The 20,886-nt window shown below is 39.8% G+C and overlaps 1 protein-coding gene across 2 annotated transcripts in view; it reads left to right on the top strand.

Moving 5' to 3' along the window:
- Positions 1-98: 98 nt before the first annotated feature.
- FDFT1 (farnesyl-diphosphate farnesyltransferase 1) overlaps positions 99-20,886 on the top strand; it is a 38,931-nt gene continuing 18,143 nt past the window's right edge. Inside the window, exons 1-5 of one of the 2 annotated variants that reach the window (XM_049866435.1) lie at positions 99-310; positions 7,986-8,083; positions 9,657-9,840; positions 13,772-13,900; positions 18,050-18,241. In XM_049866435.1, the coding sequence (XP_049722392.1) occupies positions 212-310; positions 7,986-8,083; positions 9,657-9,840; positions 13,772-13,900; positions 18,050-18,241 (702 nt within the window). In that variant the 5' untranslated portion in view covers positions 99-211. Of the gene's footprint in view, positions 311-3,501; positions 8,084-9,656; positions 9,841-13,771; positions 13,901-18,049; positions 18,242-20,886 lie in introns of those variants that run through there. The other variant, XM_049866434.1, reaches the window with a different exon arrangement.

The raw sequence follows: 20,886 nt of genomic DNA, 5'->3' as shown, positions 1-20,886 counted from the left end.
GCCGGTTGGAGGTAGGCGGAAAGCAGGCGGAGCGCGGCGGAGCTGGGTTTTCCTTCCCATCACATCCCGCCCCGCCCCGCCCCGCCGGGTCCGCCCCGCCCCGCCGGGTCCGCCCCGCGCTTTTACTTCCACCGGTGCCAGGCGGCTGCGAAACCGGAGGTACCCGAGAAGTGAACACTGTGGCCCGACCCAACAGCCACCCGTCTCTAGGATGGAGTTCGTGAAGTGCCTGGGACGGCCGGAGGAGTTCTACAACCTACTGCGGTTCCAGATGGGGGGCATCCGGAAGGTGATACCGAAGATGGACCAGGTGCGCCGGGCATCCCTGAATCCCAGCCGTGGCGGGAGGCTGCGCGAGGAGGCAGGGCCGAGGCGGAGGGCTAGGCGGGCGCGGGCCGGAGGGTGCTGAACGCCGCAGGCTCCACATTGACTCCGGGAGCAGACCCCGGCCCCCAGGGGGCCCCATTGGCGGAACGCAGCCCGACCCCTTTCTTCCTAACCCGGCCTCGGCCGAGGGGACTCCCTGAAGGACTGGGTGGATTTAATCCCACCGCCCCCACCCGCAACTGTTTTGGCGTTCATGATGTTACTGCTCACTCGAGACATTCGTTTTCAGATAGTTATATTTCACATTTCGTTCTGTCTGTGTGGGTTGATATTTGTTACTTGTTTGTAAATGGATCGCAGGAGAAAGATGTGACAGTCTGCTTCTGTAAAGATTACGGTCTTGGAAACCCTGTGGGGAACTTCTACTCTGCGCTGTAGGGTCGGAAGCGACTCCACGGCAACCAGTAAACAGATAACAAATTTGACCTTATGGGTAGTTTAAGTGGGAGGGTACATGTGAGAGAATTTTGTGGCCATAACGAACTATGCAAATGTTACAATACTGTCATGCGAATACCTTTTCTGAAATGAAATCTTACTCATCCTTCCAGCTCTGTTACCTCACCTCGTCTGTAAACCTCCTCCAACTCCCTGCCACCTGATCAATCCCTTCTTCCTCAGCGCTGAGTTTTTAATAGCACACATCCATTTTTCCACGTAAATATTTGTTATCTGTGTGTCTGTCGATTAACTAGATTGTTGGCTGCTTGAAGTAAAAACCTTGTTTTATTTATATTTCATCTGCCTCATTCCTGTACCCATAGTTAAATGAATGCTTATAAAGGTATTCATGCCAACATGAAAATTATTATTCCTAAGTGACTGTTGACTGAACAGATAGCCTAGTTAGTGGGTGATAGCACAAGCTTTTAATTTTTTTCCCCCAGTGGGAATATGACAAAGTCAAATACCATTCTTTGTACTTTTAGTTTCCATTATTAATAATCTTTAGTTTTCCTTCAGAAAAAATTATCTTTTATAGCCCAGAGTCCTTATCCTTCAAGGCCTAGCTCCAGTGCCACCTCTCTTGTCCAAAAAAACCAAAATCCCATTGCCATCAAGTCGATTCCGACTCATAGTGACCCTACGACATGTATTAAACACCTGTTTTTTTTTTTTTTTAAGTGGTAGACATTATCCTGGGAGTAGCATATCAGGGTGGTTTATATAAAGAGACAAGACACTCAAAGAGCTTACCATCTAGTTAGGGCAATAAAATGTTATAAAATTGTTCATAGAAAATTTAGGAAGGCACCATAACAAGAAGCCTTTTCTCATTACCCATTAACCTTCTACAACTGTGTTCTCTAGCTTATGGTATCAGTTCCATAGCTTCGTATTGTGGTTATGTATGTACTGGTTTATTTCGCAAAGCTTCCTTCAGATTTAAGATTCTACATTTGATTCTGGATTTTAAGCTATTTGAAAATAGGAATCTACTTTGATGCATCTTTAGCACTTTAAACACAATAGCTTGTCAATACATGTGAAAATGAATGAAAGGTGGATGTGTTACCCTCAAGAAGCTTTTTTTTTTTTCCTTTAATATTTTCTTGTTTTTAAGGTGAAAGTTTACAACAGCAAATTAGGTTCCCATTTAACAATTTTTACACAAATTATTGATAATTGGTTAACATTTTCACAATATGTCATCGTTCTCATTCATTCTGCTCTGGTTGTACCATTTCCAGTACTCTAGTTACCCTGCTCCCTTACCTTCTCATCTTTGCTCTAGAGTAATTTTTGACCATTTGGTCTCATATATATGATTTTTTAAAGGAGCTCATTACACACAGGTGATATTCTTTATTTTATGAGCCAATCTGTTATTTAGCTAAAAGATGACCTCAAGTGATAATTTCGGTTTAAGATTTAAAGAGTATCTCAGGGCTAGTCTCAACCAGTCCAGTAAGTCTGGACTTTTTAAGAATTTGAATTCTGTTTCACATTTTTCTCCCATTCTATCAGGATCCATCTGCTGTGGCCCTGATCAGAACCATTGGTAGTGGTAAGCTTTTAAACAAGATAAACTTAACCAAACATGGAAGAATGTAGTAAATGCCATTAAAAAAAAAAAAAAAATTCATGGAAGAGAGAAATCGATTCTGGCTGGAATATGGGATTAGCCTTTTGAGAGTGCCTTAAAGGAAACAGAGGTATAAATTTCTCCTGTGCTTTGCTCAATAAATATATGTTTAGTAAGAGATTTCTTATTAATATTTCTTACCTGGGACCATCCTGAAGTTATTTGCAAATGTTTATGTTATTGAACATTTTTGCATTTTTCTGAGAGGAGAAAAGGTGTCCACTATTATAGATTCTCAATGGCACTGGGTTATTACAGATTCTTACAGGCATCCATCTGTGACCAAAATCAAAGAATCACTGCTTTATAATCTCAGATGTGTGATTGTGCAGTCTCATTTTGAACATCTCCAGTGACAGGTAATTCAGTCCATTTCTAGACTGTTCTGGTTTTTAGGAAGTATTAATTTACACTAAACTGAACGTTCCTGCAACTTTCCGTTTCTGCATCTACAGAGTCTAATCCTTGCTTTATAACACAACACAGAAGTATATTAAGAAAACACTCATATTCTATCTAAGAATACTGATATACAACCCAAATGTTCTGGGTTCTTCGTTTTAAGTATTCATCTTACGTTACTCTTTCCAGATCATTTACCAGTCTGGTCTCTCCTTTTAAAGCCCAGTGTCCAAAATTTAATGCAGTACTTAGGTGTGGTCTGGTTGTTTCAGAACTTTAGATTTCTTTCTACTGGATGCTGTATTTCTAATTAACATAGCGTTTATTTTTTTTTTTTAAGATATGGCACTGGGTTTTTTTTTGTTTTTAAGATTACTTTAACTTAAAAAAAAAAAATTTTATAATTACCAGATATTTCAAGCAAATAGGAAAGTACTGAAAGTAATATAACAAACTACTCTGTCTACCTCTCTGAGATTAGTTATTAGCTTTTTGCCATATTTGCTTCATTCCCTCCCCTCCAAGAAATGAACTATCCAGGCACAACTAAAGTCCTTTTCCCCATCTCACCTCCCATATCACAGTGCTTATCGATTCCCCCCCCACCCCCCCCAGGCCATCTTATCATGTTGTGGACTTCAAATTGTGGTCAGTCCAGGTCCTTAATTGCACCTGTTCAGGACCTGTTTTCCTATCATAATGCCCTGCTGAAAGACTATCTGCCAGTTTTAACACCTAGATCTTTACCTTTTAGGAGTCCTTGTGGCACAGTGGTTAAAGCACTTGGCTGCTAACCAAAAAAGGTATGCGGTTCGAACCCACCATCTGTTCTGTGGGAAAAAGATGTGGTAGTCTGCATCTGTAAAGATTATAGCCTTAGAAACCCTATGGAGCAGTTCTACTCTGTTTTACAGGGTTGCTATGAGTCACAATTGACTTGACAGCAATGGATTTGGTTTGGGCTTTACCTTTTAGTTACAGGGTGTCATAATAATAATGGCTAACATTTATTGAGCTTTTAATGTGCCAGGTGCAATTTTAAATACATCTATTATTATTTAGGAAACCCTGGTGACATAGTGGTTAAGTGCTACGGCTGCTAACCAAGAAGTCGGCAGTTTGAATCCACCAGGCTCTCCTTGGAAACTCTATGGGGCAGTTCTACTCTGTCCTGTAGGGTCGCTATGAGTCGGAATCGACTCAACGGCAGTGGGATTATTATTTAAACTTTCCAGTAACCCTATGAGGAAGCTACTATTATTTTTCCTATTTTATAGATGAGGAAGCAGAACCACAGAGAAATTAATTGGTCAAGGTCCAACAACTAGTAAGTGATGGACTTGGTTTTGACCCTTGCAGGGTGACTCCAAAGCTCACTCTCTTAGCCCCACTGTATTGCTTATAGTTCAAGTAATGGGCCATGAAGATACATTAAACAGAGGATTGTCCAGATTCAGTTAAAAGTTGAACACACTTTTGGAAAGTGTACACAAAGTGAAAAAGCCAACCCTAAACATGTTCACATTGAACAGAAGTATAAAAGTAAGATAACCTATGCAATGACAGGTAAAGCTTAAGTTTTATTGAGGTGGAAATGTTTTAAGGGAAAGGTTTTTAGAAAACATGACAGAAGTGCTTCGTAAGGTATAGGACTTAGAACGGTAATTAGATTTAGATTAATGGGGAAAGGCTAGTATGGGCTCAATCATGTAGTTAAGACTGAACATGCATTGTACGTGGAAGCCCACCTGGCTGAAATTGAAGAATGTAGGTTAGAGATACAGTTTGGCAGGATGTGTGGGGGATGGTGTTTGTTAATGGAGTCCAAAAGCTTAGCTGTATTCAGCATACTAGATGATAGTTAAAAGCAGAGATGACATGATGAAAGCAATATTTTTGGAATATTAATTTGGCAGCTGAATGAGAAGAGACTATACTGAGAGTTATACTGAGAGTTGGCACTAACTAAATTCTAAATCATCAATTATGAGATGCTACTCTATACAGACTGGGCCTGTGTATACATTCCCCCCCCCGCCCCTCCCCGCCCCGTGATGGTAATCTTACGGAAGTAGCTCCCTGGGTGGATTTGAACTACCAAACTTTTGGTTAGTAGCCAAGCAGAGTACAAGCCATTAGTGCCACCCAGGGACCTATTCTGTATATACATTTTATACCTTTCTGAAACACTGAAAGTTCTGAATTCTACACATGTCTTTTTTTTTTTTTTTTTTTTGTCTTAGTCATCTACTGCTGCTATAACAGAAGTACCACAAGTGGATGGCTTTAACAAAGAGAGATTTATTCTCTCACTGTCTCGTAGGCTACAAGTCCAAATTCAGGGCATCAGCTCCAGGAGAAGGCTTTCTCTGTAAGCTCTAGAGGAAGGTTCTTGTCATCAGTCTTCCCTTGGTCTGGGAGCATCTCAACACAGGAACCTCAGGTCCAAAGGATGCGATCTCTCTTGGTGGTATGAGGTTCCCATGTCTCTCTGCTTGCTTCTCTTTTTTATATCTCAAAAGAAATTGGCTTAAGACACTACCTAATCTTGTAACCTTGTCAATATAATTGCTGCTAATCTAACTGGGTTTTTTAAAATCTATTTTATTACATCATAGTGATAGGATTTACAGCATATAAGAAAATCATGTCAGAAGATAAAATGGTAGACAATCATAAAAGGGAATCATGACCTAGCCAAGTTGACAGATACTTTTGGGGGACACAGTTCAATTCATGACAGCATCTATCTGGCCAAGGTTTCAGGTAGATTGTGAGGCTCTAGTACCTTTCTTAAAGGATTTTGTTAGGATTTAAGGTAATGTATGTATTGTGCTTGGCTCTTAGTATGTGCCAGATAAATGGTAGTTATTAATCTTGTTACATTAGTTCAGTTCTCAAGTTTGTCTCTGCCCCGCTCCTGTTCAGTGGTAATCTGTTTTTTTTTTTTTAATCTTCTAGGATGGCTGGGGGGAGGGTTGGTAGCTATTGTGGAAATGTCTTTCAGCTTAAGGCCTGGAGCCCCCAGTCCTGGGAGTTCAGATTTGCACGTCTAACGACAGCATACCCTTTCTCTAAATGACCTTCACTCTTCTTTCTCTCACTTGAGATTTCCTTGGGAGTATACTTAATCTCAGACAGCAATAGAAAACACCAGCAATCTCTAAGGAGAGACAGTAGTAGCTGTACCTTTTCCCTCCCCCCAGTCCCCACCCCCCGCCACCAGCTCATGGAAAGCAAGCAGTGGAAATCATTTAGAGTGAGTTGTGTCCTGGTGGCGTAGTGGTTAAGTGCTATGGCAGCTAACCAAAGGGTCGGTAGTTCAAATCCACCAGGCGCTCCTTGGAAACTGTGGGGGCAGTTCTACTCTGTCCTGTAGGGTCGCTATGAGTCGGAATCAACTCGATGGCACTGGGGTGGGGTAGTGTCTTCCATAGTGTGTTTAATAGTTACATCTTCCTGCATTCTTGGTAATTTGGAGGAAATTGTTATAAGGTGAAGTACTAAGATAAATAGGTTACAGGAAAAAGAATGATGGGGAGGGAGATGGGATAAGTAGTGTTTTTGAAGATTGTTGCTCTTCAAAACCAGTGTTAGGATACACCATGACTGCCTCTTTGCATTTATTGAAACTCATGGTTAGACATTATCCAGGAAACCATTAGTTGTAGCTGTGGGTCGGCTTTGGCTATACAGCGAGAGGAATAATTGTGGCCTGACGACAGTTTATATGAAGAACTGCCTTGGATCTCAGTAAATAGCTGTTATTCTCTTATTTTACTGTGAACTCTTGCCCCTCCACATTGTGAGAAAGGAGTTAGTGAATTGGCTTAACATACTCTATGAATATATTCATTAAATATTTGCTGAGTATTTTTATTTACCAGACACTACTAAATAATTTTACTAATATATAGTACCCAGTAAATATTAATTTTTATTACTAGTTTTTTTGTTTATTGGACATGGTAATAGAAATGAAGTTCTCATGGTGTCATAATTTTTTCAAAGACTTTTTGACCAAATAATATGCAGCCATGCTAGGAAATTTAGGGAATATACCCCAAAGAACATAGTTCACCTGGGTGCCTCCAGGGTTCACTGTTAACATTCTGAAATGACTCTATGGAATTTCCTACCAGTGGATATGCCATATTTCTTTTTTTAACCATTCCTCTACTGTAGATTTCACTTTTCTCTCTTAAAGGCAGTCAGCAGTTCTTTCTGATATGCTTGCATTGAAAATATGGCTTTTTTTTAACCCCCTGGAACAACACAATCCTTTTTTTCCTCAGGGAAGTGTAAAGTTTAGGAAATGGCTCTTCACGCTCTACTATAATTTCAACGGAAAGGACAAGAAATCTTAAAAGGAATAGCAAGCTAGCTTTCAAGAGGATAACAGAGGTTTAAACGGAGGAATAATAAAACGAAAAAAACCCGTTGCTGCGGACTCTGACTCATAGTGACCCTATACGACAGAGCAGAATTGCCCCATAGGGTTTCCGAGGAGCGGCTGGTGGATTCAGACTGCCGGTTCTCTTGGTTAGCAGCAAAGCTCTTAACTGCTGCGCCTGCAGGGCTCCTTATCAAGAACGGCCAGGGTTATTTTAGCAGCTTGTTGGTTCCAGCGTGCAAGGAGAAAGACGGAGGGCGCCAACGTGGGGCCGGGCCGGGGCGGGGCTGGGCCGGGCGGCCCTCCACGTGCGCAGGCGGGGCCGCGGGGCAGGCCATAGGAGCAGATCTTGTGTTTGTACGGGGGAGAGTCGGTCCTGACCTGGGTGGGCGCCTCCCAGCTCCACTCAGGTCTATGGACGAAGAACTCCGTGCTGAACCCGAGATTCCCATGGCTGCAGCTGCCTGCAGTACCAAGGCCGTGTCCCTCTTCAAGCGGACCTTTGCACTGAGTCCCGCCGCGGTGCCTCGAGGCGCAGGCGCGGGGACACCGCCGCGGGGCTGCCCCTTCCCTCCCTCCGCCTGGCCCTCTAAGGACTGGCAGCGGGGAGAGGGAGCCTGTGGCCGGCTCTGGAGCCCGACAACGGCCGGACGCCTGCCCCTGTGCAGTTCCTGCTGCTCCACTTCTCCCACCTCCATGTGTCTGCTCTGCCCGCAGGACTCGCTCAGCAGCAGCTTGAAAACTTGCTACAAATATCTGAATCAGACCAGTCGCAGTTTCGCAGCTGTCATCCAGGGGCTGGATGGGGAAATGTGGTGAGTGTCAGAGGCAGTTCCATAGGACTTGAGGGAAGGAAAGCTTGTCCCAGCGCTATTTTTTGACATACCATGGAGTGTTGCAGTCCTTTGCTTGTGGATTGACCAAAACTTAGCCCCACCTGAATGAAGGGAGTGTTTGGGGTTGAAATGCCTGTTTGTTTACTTTAGAATGTCCTCCCAGGCACCTTGCCATCTAATAGTGTCAGGAAAGGGGGGGGTGGGTGGGGAGGTGTTGATTAACTTTTTTTTAGTCCAGGCAGCTGAACCTGTCTTTGAGCAGATCAGGCATTTTTCTTGGCTTCATTTAAGCTACTTTGCATCTGTAGAATACTGGATTAATTTTTCTAAAGCTGTCTTTGTAGATTACACACATGAACTCGCACCAGTTGCCTTTGTGCATGAGAATAGTTGTGTGTTTTGGCTTTCTTTTCTATCTGCAGAATATTAGTTCAGTTTAAACATTTGGTCTTCTGTTTTTCTGTATAGTTTGTTCTCCATTAGTTAAATGTAACCCATCCTGGGAGTATTAGTGACATCAAATTGTTAGGTTTTTGTTTTATATAAATAAACTATAGAAGTTCATTACTTCTATCTAAGTAAGAAAACTAATAAAAGATGTGATAAGTTCAGTGGAAACATTAGGTGGACTGGCTAGTATGATATTTTAATAATGTTGGAAGTCACTAGGAAGTTGCCATGTGCAATGACGTTGATCTGAATGTAAGTTTATCATTTTGTTGGCATTTATTACTCTAATCGGAAGCATAGTAAATGGAATGATGTGTGGTGGTTTGCACATTTAAACATGGGTCACTTTTTTTGAGAGGGATGATATACTTTGTTGAGGCAGAATTTAACTGCTTTTTAAAGGTGGGTCTTAGTTTTAATGAAATAGCTTCTCAGAAACATAATTAGTGAATACTGTACTTAATATTGGAGTCCTGGTGGCTCAGTGGAAACTCTGGTGGCATAGTGGTTAGCAGCTACGGCTCCTAACCAAAAGGTTGGCAGTTTGAATCCACCGGTACTATTTGGAAACCCTTTGGGGCAGTTCTACCCTGTCCTATAGGGTCACTCGGAGTCAGAATCAAGTCAACAGCAACAGATTTGGTATGGTGGCTCAGTGATTAAGAACTTGGCTGTTAACCAAAAGGTCAGCAGTTCAAATCCACCAGCTACTCCTTGGAAACCCTGTGGGGCAGTCCTACTCTGTCCTGTAGGGTCACTTTGAGTCTGAATCAACTTGACAGCAATTTTTTTTTTGTACTTAATATTAACATACATCATAATTGATGAACTCTAGAATAGTGAATAGATTTTGTATACTTTAAATTGAGAAATCAAGACTGTTTTTAATTGTATTGACTATAACTTAATATTTGATTTAAAAATTCTTCAGAATTTTGCCTTGCCTCAAGGCTTTGGATATCATTTTATAGTTCTGTAGAGTTAAGGGTATAGGAGGTTTTAGAAAAATGGTCTGGCATAAATTAAATGTAATTTTAAAATAAGTATCTTTGGGTACTTGTTCCAATATATTAATAGTTCTTTTCCTTTTTTTTTTTTATAGCCATGCAGTATGCATATTTTATTTGGTTCTCAGAGCTTTGGACACTGTTGAAGATGACATGACCATCAGTGTGGAAAAAAAGGTCCCAATGTTACACAACTTTCACTCTTACCTTTATGAACCAGACTGGCGGTTCATGGAGAGCAAGCAGAAGGATCGACAAGTGCTGGAGGATTTTCCAACGGTAGTGAAATTAAAAATATCCTCTGTATATAGTTAAGTTTATAATGGATTATATAGTTATCTGCTAGCCCACATACCTATAAAAAAGAGAAAGGTAAAATAAGCAGTCTGAGGCAGCATAATATGATAATTACGAGCCATGGTATTAGGTTCTGAAGCCTAACTGCCTAGGTTGGAATCTTAACTCTCAAACTTATTAATTAGTGGTTAGTTACATATTTTCTCTGTGCTTCAGTTTCCTTATCTGTGAAATAGTGGTAATAATAGTACTTACTTTATAGTATTGTTGTGAGGATTAAAAGGAGTAATATGGGTTAAGCTCTTAGAACAGTATTAGCCACTATTATTAATACCAGTATGTTGTTTGGAAGTTCGATGTTTGTTTCTGTGGAAAGGTGCATTCAGATCTCAGGCTAGTTGATGACCTAGCTAACTATATATATATACTACCGGCTTCTTGAGGACCCTGAGTCTGGTAGCCTGGGATTGCTGTGCAAGATGGGGTGACTGTGGGATAGGGAGCAGGTTTGTTTTTTTTTTAGCAGCTGAGGTGAGGACTAAGAAGCAGGATGATCCTCTGCCACTTAACAGCTATGTGATCCTGGACAAGTTATCTAACTTCTTTGTGCCACAGTTTCCTCATCTATAAAATTAGAGCTGTGAGGATTAAATAAATCTATAAAATAAATTACTTAGAACAACACCTGGTATGTGAGGGTTGTAGATGAAGCTTGGACCTTCGAGTATCTATACACACTTGTGTGATATCCTCTCCGCAGTGCTGGACAGAGCTAGGGGTAGGAAGGGAAGGATGGCAGGCTGGGGACTGGGAATCAGCATTCTCTGCCCTGGAACAAAACTCTGAGGGACTAGGAATTTTAAGTTTGAACCTGAATCTTCTAGGTTGTTATGAAGATACATTTGTCAAGGCAAGAGGATAGAGTATATTTAACAATTTGTTATATTACTTGATAATTTTTAAATTTTTAGACATATGGTGTATGGGCCTCCATTTGTACTCTGGTCCCAGGCCCCATAGAATCTAGAGATAAGCCTAGGGATACAGTGTTTTAACCAAATGAACTACACCGAGGTGTGTAGTCAGTCTGTGCGTTAAGATTGAACATGGTGCTTTATACTTTAGGGATACAGTGTTTTAACCAAATGAACTACACCGAGGTGTGTAGTCAGTCTGTGCATTAAGATTGAACGTGGTGCTTTATACTTTAGTTATTAGTCGATATCATTTAGTCATGTCTTCTAGAAATTTCATTGCATATTGGGTTAGAATAGAGTAGCTCTTTTTCTACTTTCAAACCAGCATTAGTGGAAAGCTAGGTCTACCTCTGAACACAGCTTGAGGAATAACACAGGGTTATTTTAAAATCATAATAGCAATGATAAAAAAAAAAACCAAACCCAGTGCCATCGAGCCGATTCTGACTCACAGTGACCCTATAGGTCAGAGTGGAACTGCCCCATAGAGTTTCCAAGGAGCGCCTGGCGGATTCAAACTGCCAACCCTTTGGTTAGCAGCCATAGTGCTTAACTACTATGCCACCAGGGTTTCCAATAGCAATAATAAAAAAAAAAGCATTTATTCAGCAATTTACTATGAATCAGTGACTAATACAGAAACATGGCAGAGTTTTTTGATATTTCAAGTATTAATTTACTATTTGTATTTATATGTAATATAGTTTTAACAGGCAAACTTTTTAATATATTTTTATGTATAAGAAATATTTTTATATATAAAAATTTATATATAAAATATATATGTAAATTATATATATATATGTATTTTTTATAGTTTTAACAGGCAAACTACCAGTATGTGATAGGCCGATATTGTCCACATTTTGTATAGAGGAGGAAACAGGCACAGAGAGATTAAGTACTTTGCCTAAGGTCACTCAAGAAGTGGCAGAACCTGAATTCAAATCCAAAAAATCTAACTCAGAAACATTGAGCTTAATCATTGGCATACTTTACTGCCTCTTTAAAATTGTCAAAGCAAACAAACAAACCACTTTAAATTTAGGTGAAGGTGGAATCACCCAATGTTTTGATCATAATACTTCTCAGGTTTATAATAAGGGAATTTTAATTTACAAATCAATGGAAGTGTCATGGCACTCTTCCTACTACCTGGTATTTGGCCTTTTTAAGGTGTCCTTCCTTCATGTTCTCGAAATTACCAGAAAGTGACCTAAGGACCTAGAAATCTACTGTAGTTGTGGAACAGAATTACTTGGAGGAAGGGAAAAAAAGCCAGAAAAGGGCTCACTTTATTTGGAAGAGCTTGTTATTGTTCCTGAAACCCTGGTGGCATAGTGGTTAAGTGCTATGGCCGCTAACCAAAAAATCAGAGTTTTGAATCCACCAGGTGTTCTTGGAAACTCTATGAGGCAGTTCTACTCTGTCCTGTAGGGTCGTTATGAGTTTGATTTTGTTGTTGTTGTTATTGTTCCTACAGAATATATGAAACTGGGCATTGAGTGTGGGAAGAGTTGGCAGGCATAGCTCAAAAGCTATGTATATTATATCCCGTCTCCCTCAGGTTCCTGGGAAAAACATCAAGCTCTTATTGTCACTCTTTCTTGAATATTTTTGTTTTAATTTTTTGTATTATGTAATAAGTACTAAAAAGTTGTTGAAGAGTATAGTTCACTGCAGAAGTTAAAGTGTTTGTTTTGGAATATTTGTAACCTCCTCCTCTGCCACCTTCACTGGCCTTTCTTATAAATAGATCTGGTCTAGTTAAGGGTCTGTTAAAAGAATAGGCTTCTAGGAAGATTCAGGGATTCAGGTAACCTTTGGCAGAGTTGCTAGTTTATTTCAATCCAACAAACTAGTTTGGGCTTGGAAAAGCTGTCACTGAGGAGTTCTGGAAAGACTGAATTGATTTTATGATTTTCTTTGGATTTAACAGTTGATGTTTGTCAAAGTAATCCTAAAGTATCTCAGGCTTCTGAATCCCGATGGTGCTCTGGAACTAACCTGTTTTCCTTTAGGTCCTTAAATTAGATGTTTCCTGAGAAAGTTTTTCTAACCTTTCTGTAAGCATAGACCAAGTAAATCTCACACTTTTGGTCTTTAACAGCCTGTTCACTTGCTTCAATATTGTATGTTGGTTCCATTAATATTGTATAGCATATTATTTAAGAGGTTTCATGGTGTTTGTATGTTGTGTTTTGATAACCTATAAACACTTCTTTGAACCTAAGATATTTGTGCAGTAGTAATAAATTGACAAAAAAGCAGCAAAATTACTTTTCTGCATTATAGTAGGAAAAAAATATTGGGTTGCATGCTTCATATTGAGCTATATTGAGTTGTTAAAGTAGTTGAAAGGTGTAGTCTGTAGTGGGGAGACACCATATCTTTGTGTTACATATTTGGGAACTGATGATAGAAAATGGTTGGCTGATCTCCTCACTAGAATGCAAGCCTGCAGGGATATGAGTTTCTGTTTGTTTCACTGTTGTATATCCTCATTGCCTACAACAATGCCCGTTACACAGGAAGTGCTCTGTAAATATTTGCATGAATGAATCTTTGCTATCCTGAAGTTTATCTGAAATGAGACATTCTCCTTCCCTAAAAGTCTTACTTTTCTGCCCAGCTTTATCCATTTATTATGTATTGGAAAGATGAGTATATGGTGAGACTTTGAATCTTCTTTCGAGTCTAGAAATTTTAGAATTTTTTAGACCCTTCTATTTTAATATTTATAAAAATCGTTGAGTTTCTTATTCAAGTATGTAGAAAATTAGTATAACCTAGATGTTAGGCTTCTAGATAAATCAGTTGGGAGTCATAAGTAATGAGTTGTACCATTGCTTTGCTTTGCGACCTTTAGGTACCATATTGGTTCACAGTGTAAATATATATTTTATATTTTCTGTGTTTTGTGGCCTCCATTTCAGATCTCCCTTGAGTTTAGAAAGCTGGCTGAAAAATATCAAACAGTGATTGTTGACATTTGCCGGAAGATGGGATTTGGGATGGCAGAGTTTTTGGATAAGCATGTGACCTCTGAACGGGAGTGGGACAAGGTTAGTGCCTCTGTAAGACAATCTCAATCTGTGGTTCATAAGACAGAACTGGTAGCACTCATTGTGAAGTTCAGAACAAGGAAAAAGTTGTCTATCACTTCCAGGCTTCCTGGTTTTACAGCTGATTTGTTTAGATTGAATGTCTCATCTTAAGCACTTAATAGGGGCTTACTATTTAATAATACCCTACTGATGGAAATATCCATGCCCTATAGAGCTTACCATTAAATTTGTCCAAGATAGACAGAACTTGTCTCAGAGGTACAGATACTAAGTTGAAAAAACTATCTCCGACTAGCTAGTCATTTTAGGTAAATGACTGTCTTAGTCATCTAGTGATGCTATAACAGAAATACCACAAGTGGATGGCTTCAACAAACAGAAGTTTATTCTCTCACAGCCTAGTAGGCTACAAGTCCAAATTCAGGGCGTCAGCCCCAGGAGAAGGCTTTCTTTCTCTGTTGACTCTGGAGGAAGGTCCTTTTCATCAATCTTCCCCTGGACTAGGAGCTTCTCAGCATAGGGACCCTGGGTCCAAAGGATGTGCTCTTCTCCTGGCACTACTTTCTTGGTGATATGAGGGCCCCGTGTCTCTGCTTGCTTCTCTCTTTTATATCTCAGAAGAGATTGGCTCAAGACACAACCCAATCTTGTAGATGCCTCATTAACATAACTCCCGCTAATCCCATCTCAGCAACATCTTAGAGATAGGATTTACAACACGTAGTAAAATCACATCAGATGACAAAATGATGGGCCATCACACAATACTGGGAATCATGGCCCAGCCAAGTTGACAGATATTTTTGGGGGACACAGTTCAAACCATGACCTTCCACTCTTTGGCCCCCCAAAAACCAGGTCCTTGCCAGATGTAAAACACATTTACTCCATCATATCATAGCAAAAATCTTAAATCAAATCCAAGTTTGAAATCCATCCTGGGGCAAAATTCATCTTCATATGTGAAATCTAGAATATATGTTACCTGTTTCCAAAGTACAGTGGTACAGAGCAGGCACAAGCTAGACATTTCCATTACAAATGGGAGAAATTGAAGGGAAAGAAGGGATAATAGGCACCAAGCAAGGCAGCAGAACACGTTGCATTAGCCCTTAAGGCTTGAAAAAAAAGTCTTCTGTTCTCTGAGACCATTTACACAATGGCCCTGCGTTCCAGACTGTAGGTGTTGGCCACACTCTCTGAATTCTCACTGGAGGTCCCAGGGCCCTAAGGCTTTAACTCTGCCTTCCAGGCTCACTGAAACGGCAGCTTTATTCCCTCTGCTTTAGGTGTACCATTCTCTTAGTCCGAGTGTTGACTCCACCCTTAGAAACTCCCAAGGCCAGGGCTCTGCCCTTGGAGACCCCAGAGGTCATGGCCATACCCTTTGAGACTGAGGCGGCTTGGTTTCCTGTGTTTCTTGTCTCTTCAGCTTCAGCTTCCTTGTTCCTTGGCTTCTTAGCCCCTCGGGCCTTACCATCCACATCTGCCCTGCTAGAGCAAGTGTTCCAAAGCTCTGTAGCTCCACCGATAAGTGTCTGGAGGCACCCCGCTCCACCAGTAAACTTCGGCCTGAAGGCACTCAGCTCTCTTGCTCCATGGGTCAGCGAGCCTAGCTCCACTGATAAGTGCCCAGAGGCATCACACTCGCCCAGAAGACTCACTGCGCAAAGGCACTTAGCTGTCTCGCTCTGTGGGTTGACTCCAGCACTGTCTAGCACCAGTCTCCTGGTTCTGCTACTGCCATTTCTCTCCTCACTTCCTTGTGAGTCCTTAGCAGAACTGTCTGATGTCCATAATTCTACCAACAGTCTCTTCAAGGCAACCACTTCCACATTTTAGATAACTATTAGAGCAGCATCCCACTCCTGGTACCAAATTCTGTTTTAGTAATCTAGTGCTGCTATGACAGAAATACCACAAATGGATGTCTTCGACAAGCAGAAGTTTATTCTCACAAGCGGCAAGAAGTCCAAATTCAGGGCATCAGCTCCAGGGAAAGGTATTCTCTGTCATCTCTGGAGTAAGGTCCTTGTCATCAATCTTTCCTTGGACTAGGAGCTTCTCAGTGCAGAGACCCTGGGTTCAAAGGATGCACTCTTCTCCTGGCACTACTTTCTTGGTGGTATGAGATTTCCATGTCTCTCTGCTTGCTTTTCTCTTTTATATCTCAAAAGAGATTGGCTCACGACACAACCCAATCTTGTAGATTGAGTCCTGCTTCATTAATATAACTGCCGCTGATCCCATCTCATCAACTTCTTAGAGATAGGATATACAACACATAGGAAAATCACATCAGATGACAAAGTGGTGGACAATCACACAATACTGGGAATTGTGGCCTAGCCAAGTTGACAGATATTTTTGGGGGACAATTCGATCCATGACAATGACCAAATTACTTCACATAATAGATTGCCAGTAGTTTTCATACTTAAAAAATATGTTTTTATTATTTTCTTCTTTCCCATTGCAGGTCTGTATGGGACCATCTTAACACAAGATTACTTTTAAATGCAGCGCCAGCATTGACATCAGGCACTGCCATAAAAATGACCCCATTTCTTTATGAGAAACAAGTGTCAGTTAAGCTGCTAAATTATGTGTCTGTTTCCTTAGAAACAAAGAATAACAATTCATGAGAATCCAAAGATGTTACCATTCAGATAATAGGTGTACTATGATGTGGAATGTAAGGAGCCCTGGTGGCGCAATAGTTAAGCGCTTGGCTGCTGACTAGAAAGGTCAGCGGTTCGAACCCACCAGCTGCTGCTCCAGAGAAAAGACCTGGAGATCTGCTTCCGTTAAGATTACAGCCTAGGAAACCTCATGGGGCAGCTCTACTCTGGCCTATAGGGTTGCTATGAGTCGGAATCGACTTGACGGCACAGAACAGCAACATACTGGGGCATGAACACCTTTCTAATGCCTTATTGTTTTCCCATGATCTCCTTCTAAAAATAAGAATATGAGATTATAGGTTGTTAAAGAGATGCTCTGGTCATATAAAATTGGATATATTTAAGGAATTTTTTTCTTAAACTTTGAAGATGAATTATATAGATCTTCATTCTAGGAGTATTTCTACCCAAGGAATTATCTTAAAATAATAAAATATACTTTCCCTTGGACTATGGATATACTAATATTTTTGAATTCTGGTAATTCTTTTTGGATTTTCTGTAGCTGTACACAGCTAATTTCTCTCTGCCTAATTTCACCATATCTTTACTCTTTCTCTGTTTTTCCTCACCTAGAACATATTTCATGCAGACATTGCACTTTACTCTTTGGTCTTTGCCTACTTTTTACCCTTAGTTTCTGTTCCAGGGTGTATCTTCATTCACTGCTCTTTCCTTAAATTGTCTAATGGACATTTGTTTTATAAGAGTATTGCATCAAGTTGTCTTGGAATATCAGGGGAAGATATCTTTTGGAGGATAACAAACTAATTTTATGGAAAAAAAAATTGCTTTGACAATTAAGAATTACATTTACTATTTTTACTCTGTTGAGAGAGGCGGTTTTACGCAATGATCTAGACAACTGGTTTTGAATCCCTGTGTTCTGACTTCCGAGATGAGTGATCTAAGATGAGTTAATTGACCTCTCTCTACCTCAGTTCACTCATCTGTAAAAGGAGAATAATAGTACTTTCCTTATAGGATGTTTGTGAGGACTGAATATACAGAGTGCTGAAATGTCTTCAGATGGGTCAAAGAGATTAAACTATACTTAAAATTTGTTTTTTTTTTTTAATTTTTAAAAAGAAATTTTGTTTTAAAATTGTTTTAGTTTCTATTAATTGGAATATTCCATCTTCCCTCATTGCCTCCACTCTGGATATTGGATATCAAAAAATTTACTGTTGTTTCAGTAACCTTTTAATATTGTAAAAGTGGCATATGTACATTGTAGAAATTTAGAAAATACAAGTGAAATTTCCATCACATTTCCATCAGACAGAGAGCAGTGTTGTTAAATTCTTGGTTCATGTCTGTTTGAGATGTTTTTAATCTATACTTAAAATGAGATCATGTACATTCTCTTTGGAACCTGTTATTTTTGTAGTTAATGATATCTTAACATTCCATTTTAATAAAATATTCATCATTAAAGTAATATAAAAATAATCTTTTACAGTACTGTCACTATGTCGCTGGACTGGTGGGAATTGGCCTTTCCCGTTTGTTCTCAGCTTCAGAGTTAGAAGACTCTGTGGTTGGTGAAGATACAGAGCTTGCCAACTCTATGGGCCTGTTTCTGCAGAAAACAAACATCATTCGTGATTATCTGGAAGACCAACAAGAAGGAAGAGAGTTTTGGCCTCAAGAGGTAACAGGTTTAGGAAATTTGGGGGAAAATAATTCTGAACACTTTCTCCAAACAAGTCGTTAAACCCTTTTGGTTTCAGTGGACAGAAACAAGCCATACAACCTTAGGCAACAAAAAAAGAATATATAAAGCAGGTTAAAATTTAGCTTGCTTCTTTTCTTTCTTTTTCTTGGACACGTTTTCTCCAAGTGGTGGATATAAAAACCCATGACCTACAATACCCTGGCTTAACAAAAATGTCCTCAGGAATGTCTTAATTGGTAGGGCTGGTTCATACGCCCATTCGTGAATCAGTTTCTGTAGTCAAGGGAATGATTGCTCTGATTGGTCAGACCTGTATTATGTCTGCCCAAAATACATGGACTGGATTCCCTCTAAGAAAGAAGGGTTCTGTGGTGAGAAGGGTGAAAGGATAGGCAAAAACTACTGATGTCCATTTTAAGAGACAGCAGTTAATCTTTGACTTAATTAAAAATTGGACAGGGAAAAGAAAAACATTGATGTTGATTTTATTCAAAAGGAAAGCTAGAAAATTCTGTGACTATTTCCTGAATTTACTCTAGCACTTAATTTTTGTTTCCATAAAATAGTTACCTAAAATCAAGTGCTTTTAAAGTAAAAAAAAAAAAAAAATAGCAATACATAGGGAAAAAATATTTGCAATTTATATTGCAGATAATTGATTAATATTCCTGACATAAAAAAGAACTTCTAAAAATTGAGAAGAAAAAGACCAACTGCTGTATAGAAAAATGGGCAGAGATAAGAAAGTGCATTCACAGAAAGATATGTAAATGATCCTTAGATATTTGAAAAGATGCTCAACCTAATTCCTAATTTTAAAAAGTCACATTAAAACTACACTGAGCAGTTCTACTCTGCCTTATAGGATCGCTATGAGTCAGAATCGAGTTGATGGGAATGGGCTCACTGGCCAAATTCGGAAAACGAAAAGAATAACAACTGCGATGGAATGAAACACCTCAAATGTGTTTTAATCCAAATAAAAAATGAGCAAAACCTGGGCATTATAATACCTTTTGATGAAGGAAGTGGTGTGTTCTTTTATCAAGAGGTACATGATGTCTGATTTTTGCTTATTTTTGATATTGGCGGTCATTGATGCTTAATGCTTAGTTCTAATAGTTTATTGGGGTCACAAAATAATAATTTTTACAGTTTTATTGAGATATAATTGACATCCATATTGTTCACCCATTTAAAGTATAAAATTCAATGATTTTTAGTATATTCACAGAGTTGTGCAGTTACCACCACAATCAGTTTTACAACATTTTTGTCACCCTAAAAAGGAACCCACTAACCATTTGTCAGATGAGTAAGGGGGGTTTCCTGGGGGAAAACCAGAGGGGCCTGCTGTTGGCACAAGGTAGGGATGGACCAAAGAAAGGCAGATCACTTCAGGTTGAATAAGTGGTCTAAGATTTATTATGGGGAAAACTTACATACAACTTGAGGTCCTGGGTGGCAGCAGGACAGGTAGATTTCTGCGCTACTGCCCCAAGCTCCAGAGATTATATAAACGCACTGCTGTTGAGTCGATTCTGACTCATAGCGACCCTATAGGTCAGAGCAGAACTGCACCATAGAGTTTCCAAGGAGCACCTGGTGGATTCAAACTGCTCACCTCTTGGTTAGCAGCTGTAGCACCTAACCACTATGCCACCAGGGTTTCCAGAGATTATATATAGAGAAGCTAATATGGGATTGTCATGCAGACCCCCTTTCTTCAAGCCCACAATGTCCAGGTATTATTGTTCGGGTTAGGGCTTCTTCAAGGTTGTTATGTTTCTTGTGTCAAGAATGTTATATTCCTTGCCTTCTTACTCGTTTCTGGGAATGGAGTATTTGCCAGGACGTTATTTGTCCTCCCAGCACCATTAACAGTCTTGCAGTCTTTCCCCTCACTCCCCAGCACTAGGCAGCCAGTGATGTACTTTCTGTCTGTATAGATTTGCCTATTTTGGACATTTCATAAAAATAGAATCATATAACTTAGTTTTTTCTGACTGGCTTCTTTAACTTAGCATAACTTTTTCAAGGTCCATCCATATTACAGCATGTATCAATACTTCATTTCTTTTTTTTTTAGTGAAAATATATACAACAAAACATACACCAACTCAACAGTTTTTATGTAGTACTTCATTTTATTTTGTTGCCAAATAATATTCTGTTGTATGGATATACCATTCATCAATTGATGGACATTTGGACTGTTTCCACTTTTTGGTTATTATGAATAATGCTGCTATGAACATTTGTGTATAAGTTTTTGTTGGACACAGTTTTTCAAGACTGGAATTGCTTTTTACATGGCAACTCTAGTAAAAATGGCTGTATCATTTTACATTCCAACCAGCAGTGTATGAGAGTTCCAATTTTTGTACATCCTCACCACACTTGTTATTATCTCTCTTTTTGATTGCAGCCATCCTACTGGGTGTGATACCCAGTGGTATCTCAGTGTGGTTTTGATTTGCGTTTCCCCGAAGGCTAATGAAGGAGACCTGATGGCACAGTGGTTACAGTATTCAACTGCTAACTGAAAGGTTGGTGGTTTGAAACCGCCAGTGGCTTCATAGGGGAAAGATGCAGCAGTCTGCTTCTGTAAAGATTTATAG

Source organism: Elephas maximus, chromosome 22 (assembly GCF_024166365.1).
Source record: "Elephas maximus indicus isolate mEleMax1 chromosome 22, mEleMax1 primary haplotype, whole genome shotgun sequence".
NCBI classification, from domain to species: domain Eukaryota; kingdom Metazoa; phylum Chordata; class Mammalia; order Proboscidea; family Elephantidae; genus Elephas; species Elephas maximus.
This window is presented reverse-complemented; position numbering and strand designations above follow the sequence as displayed.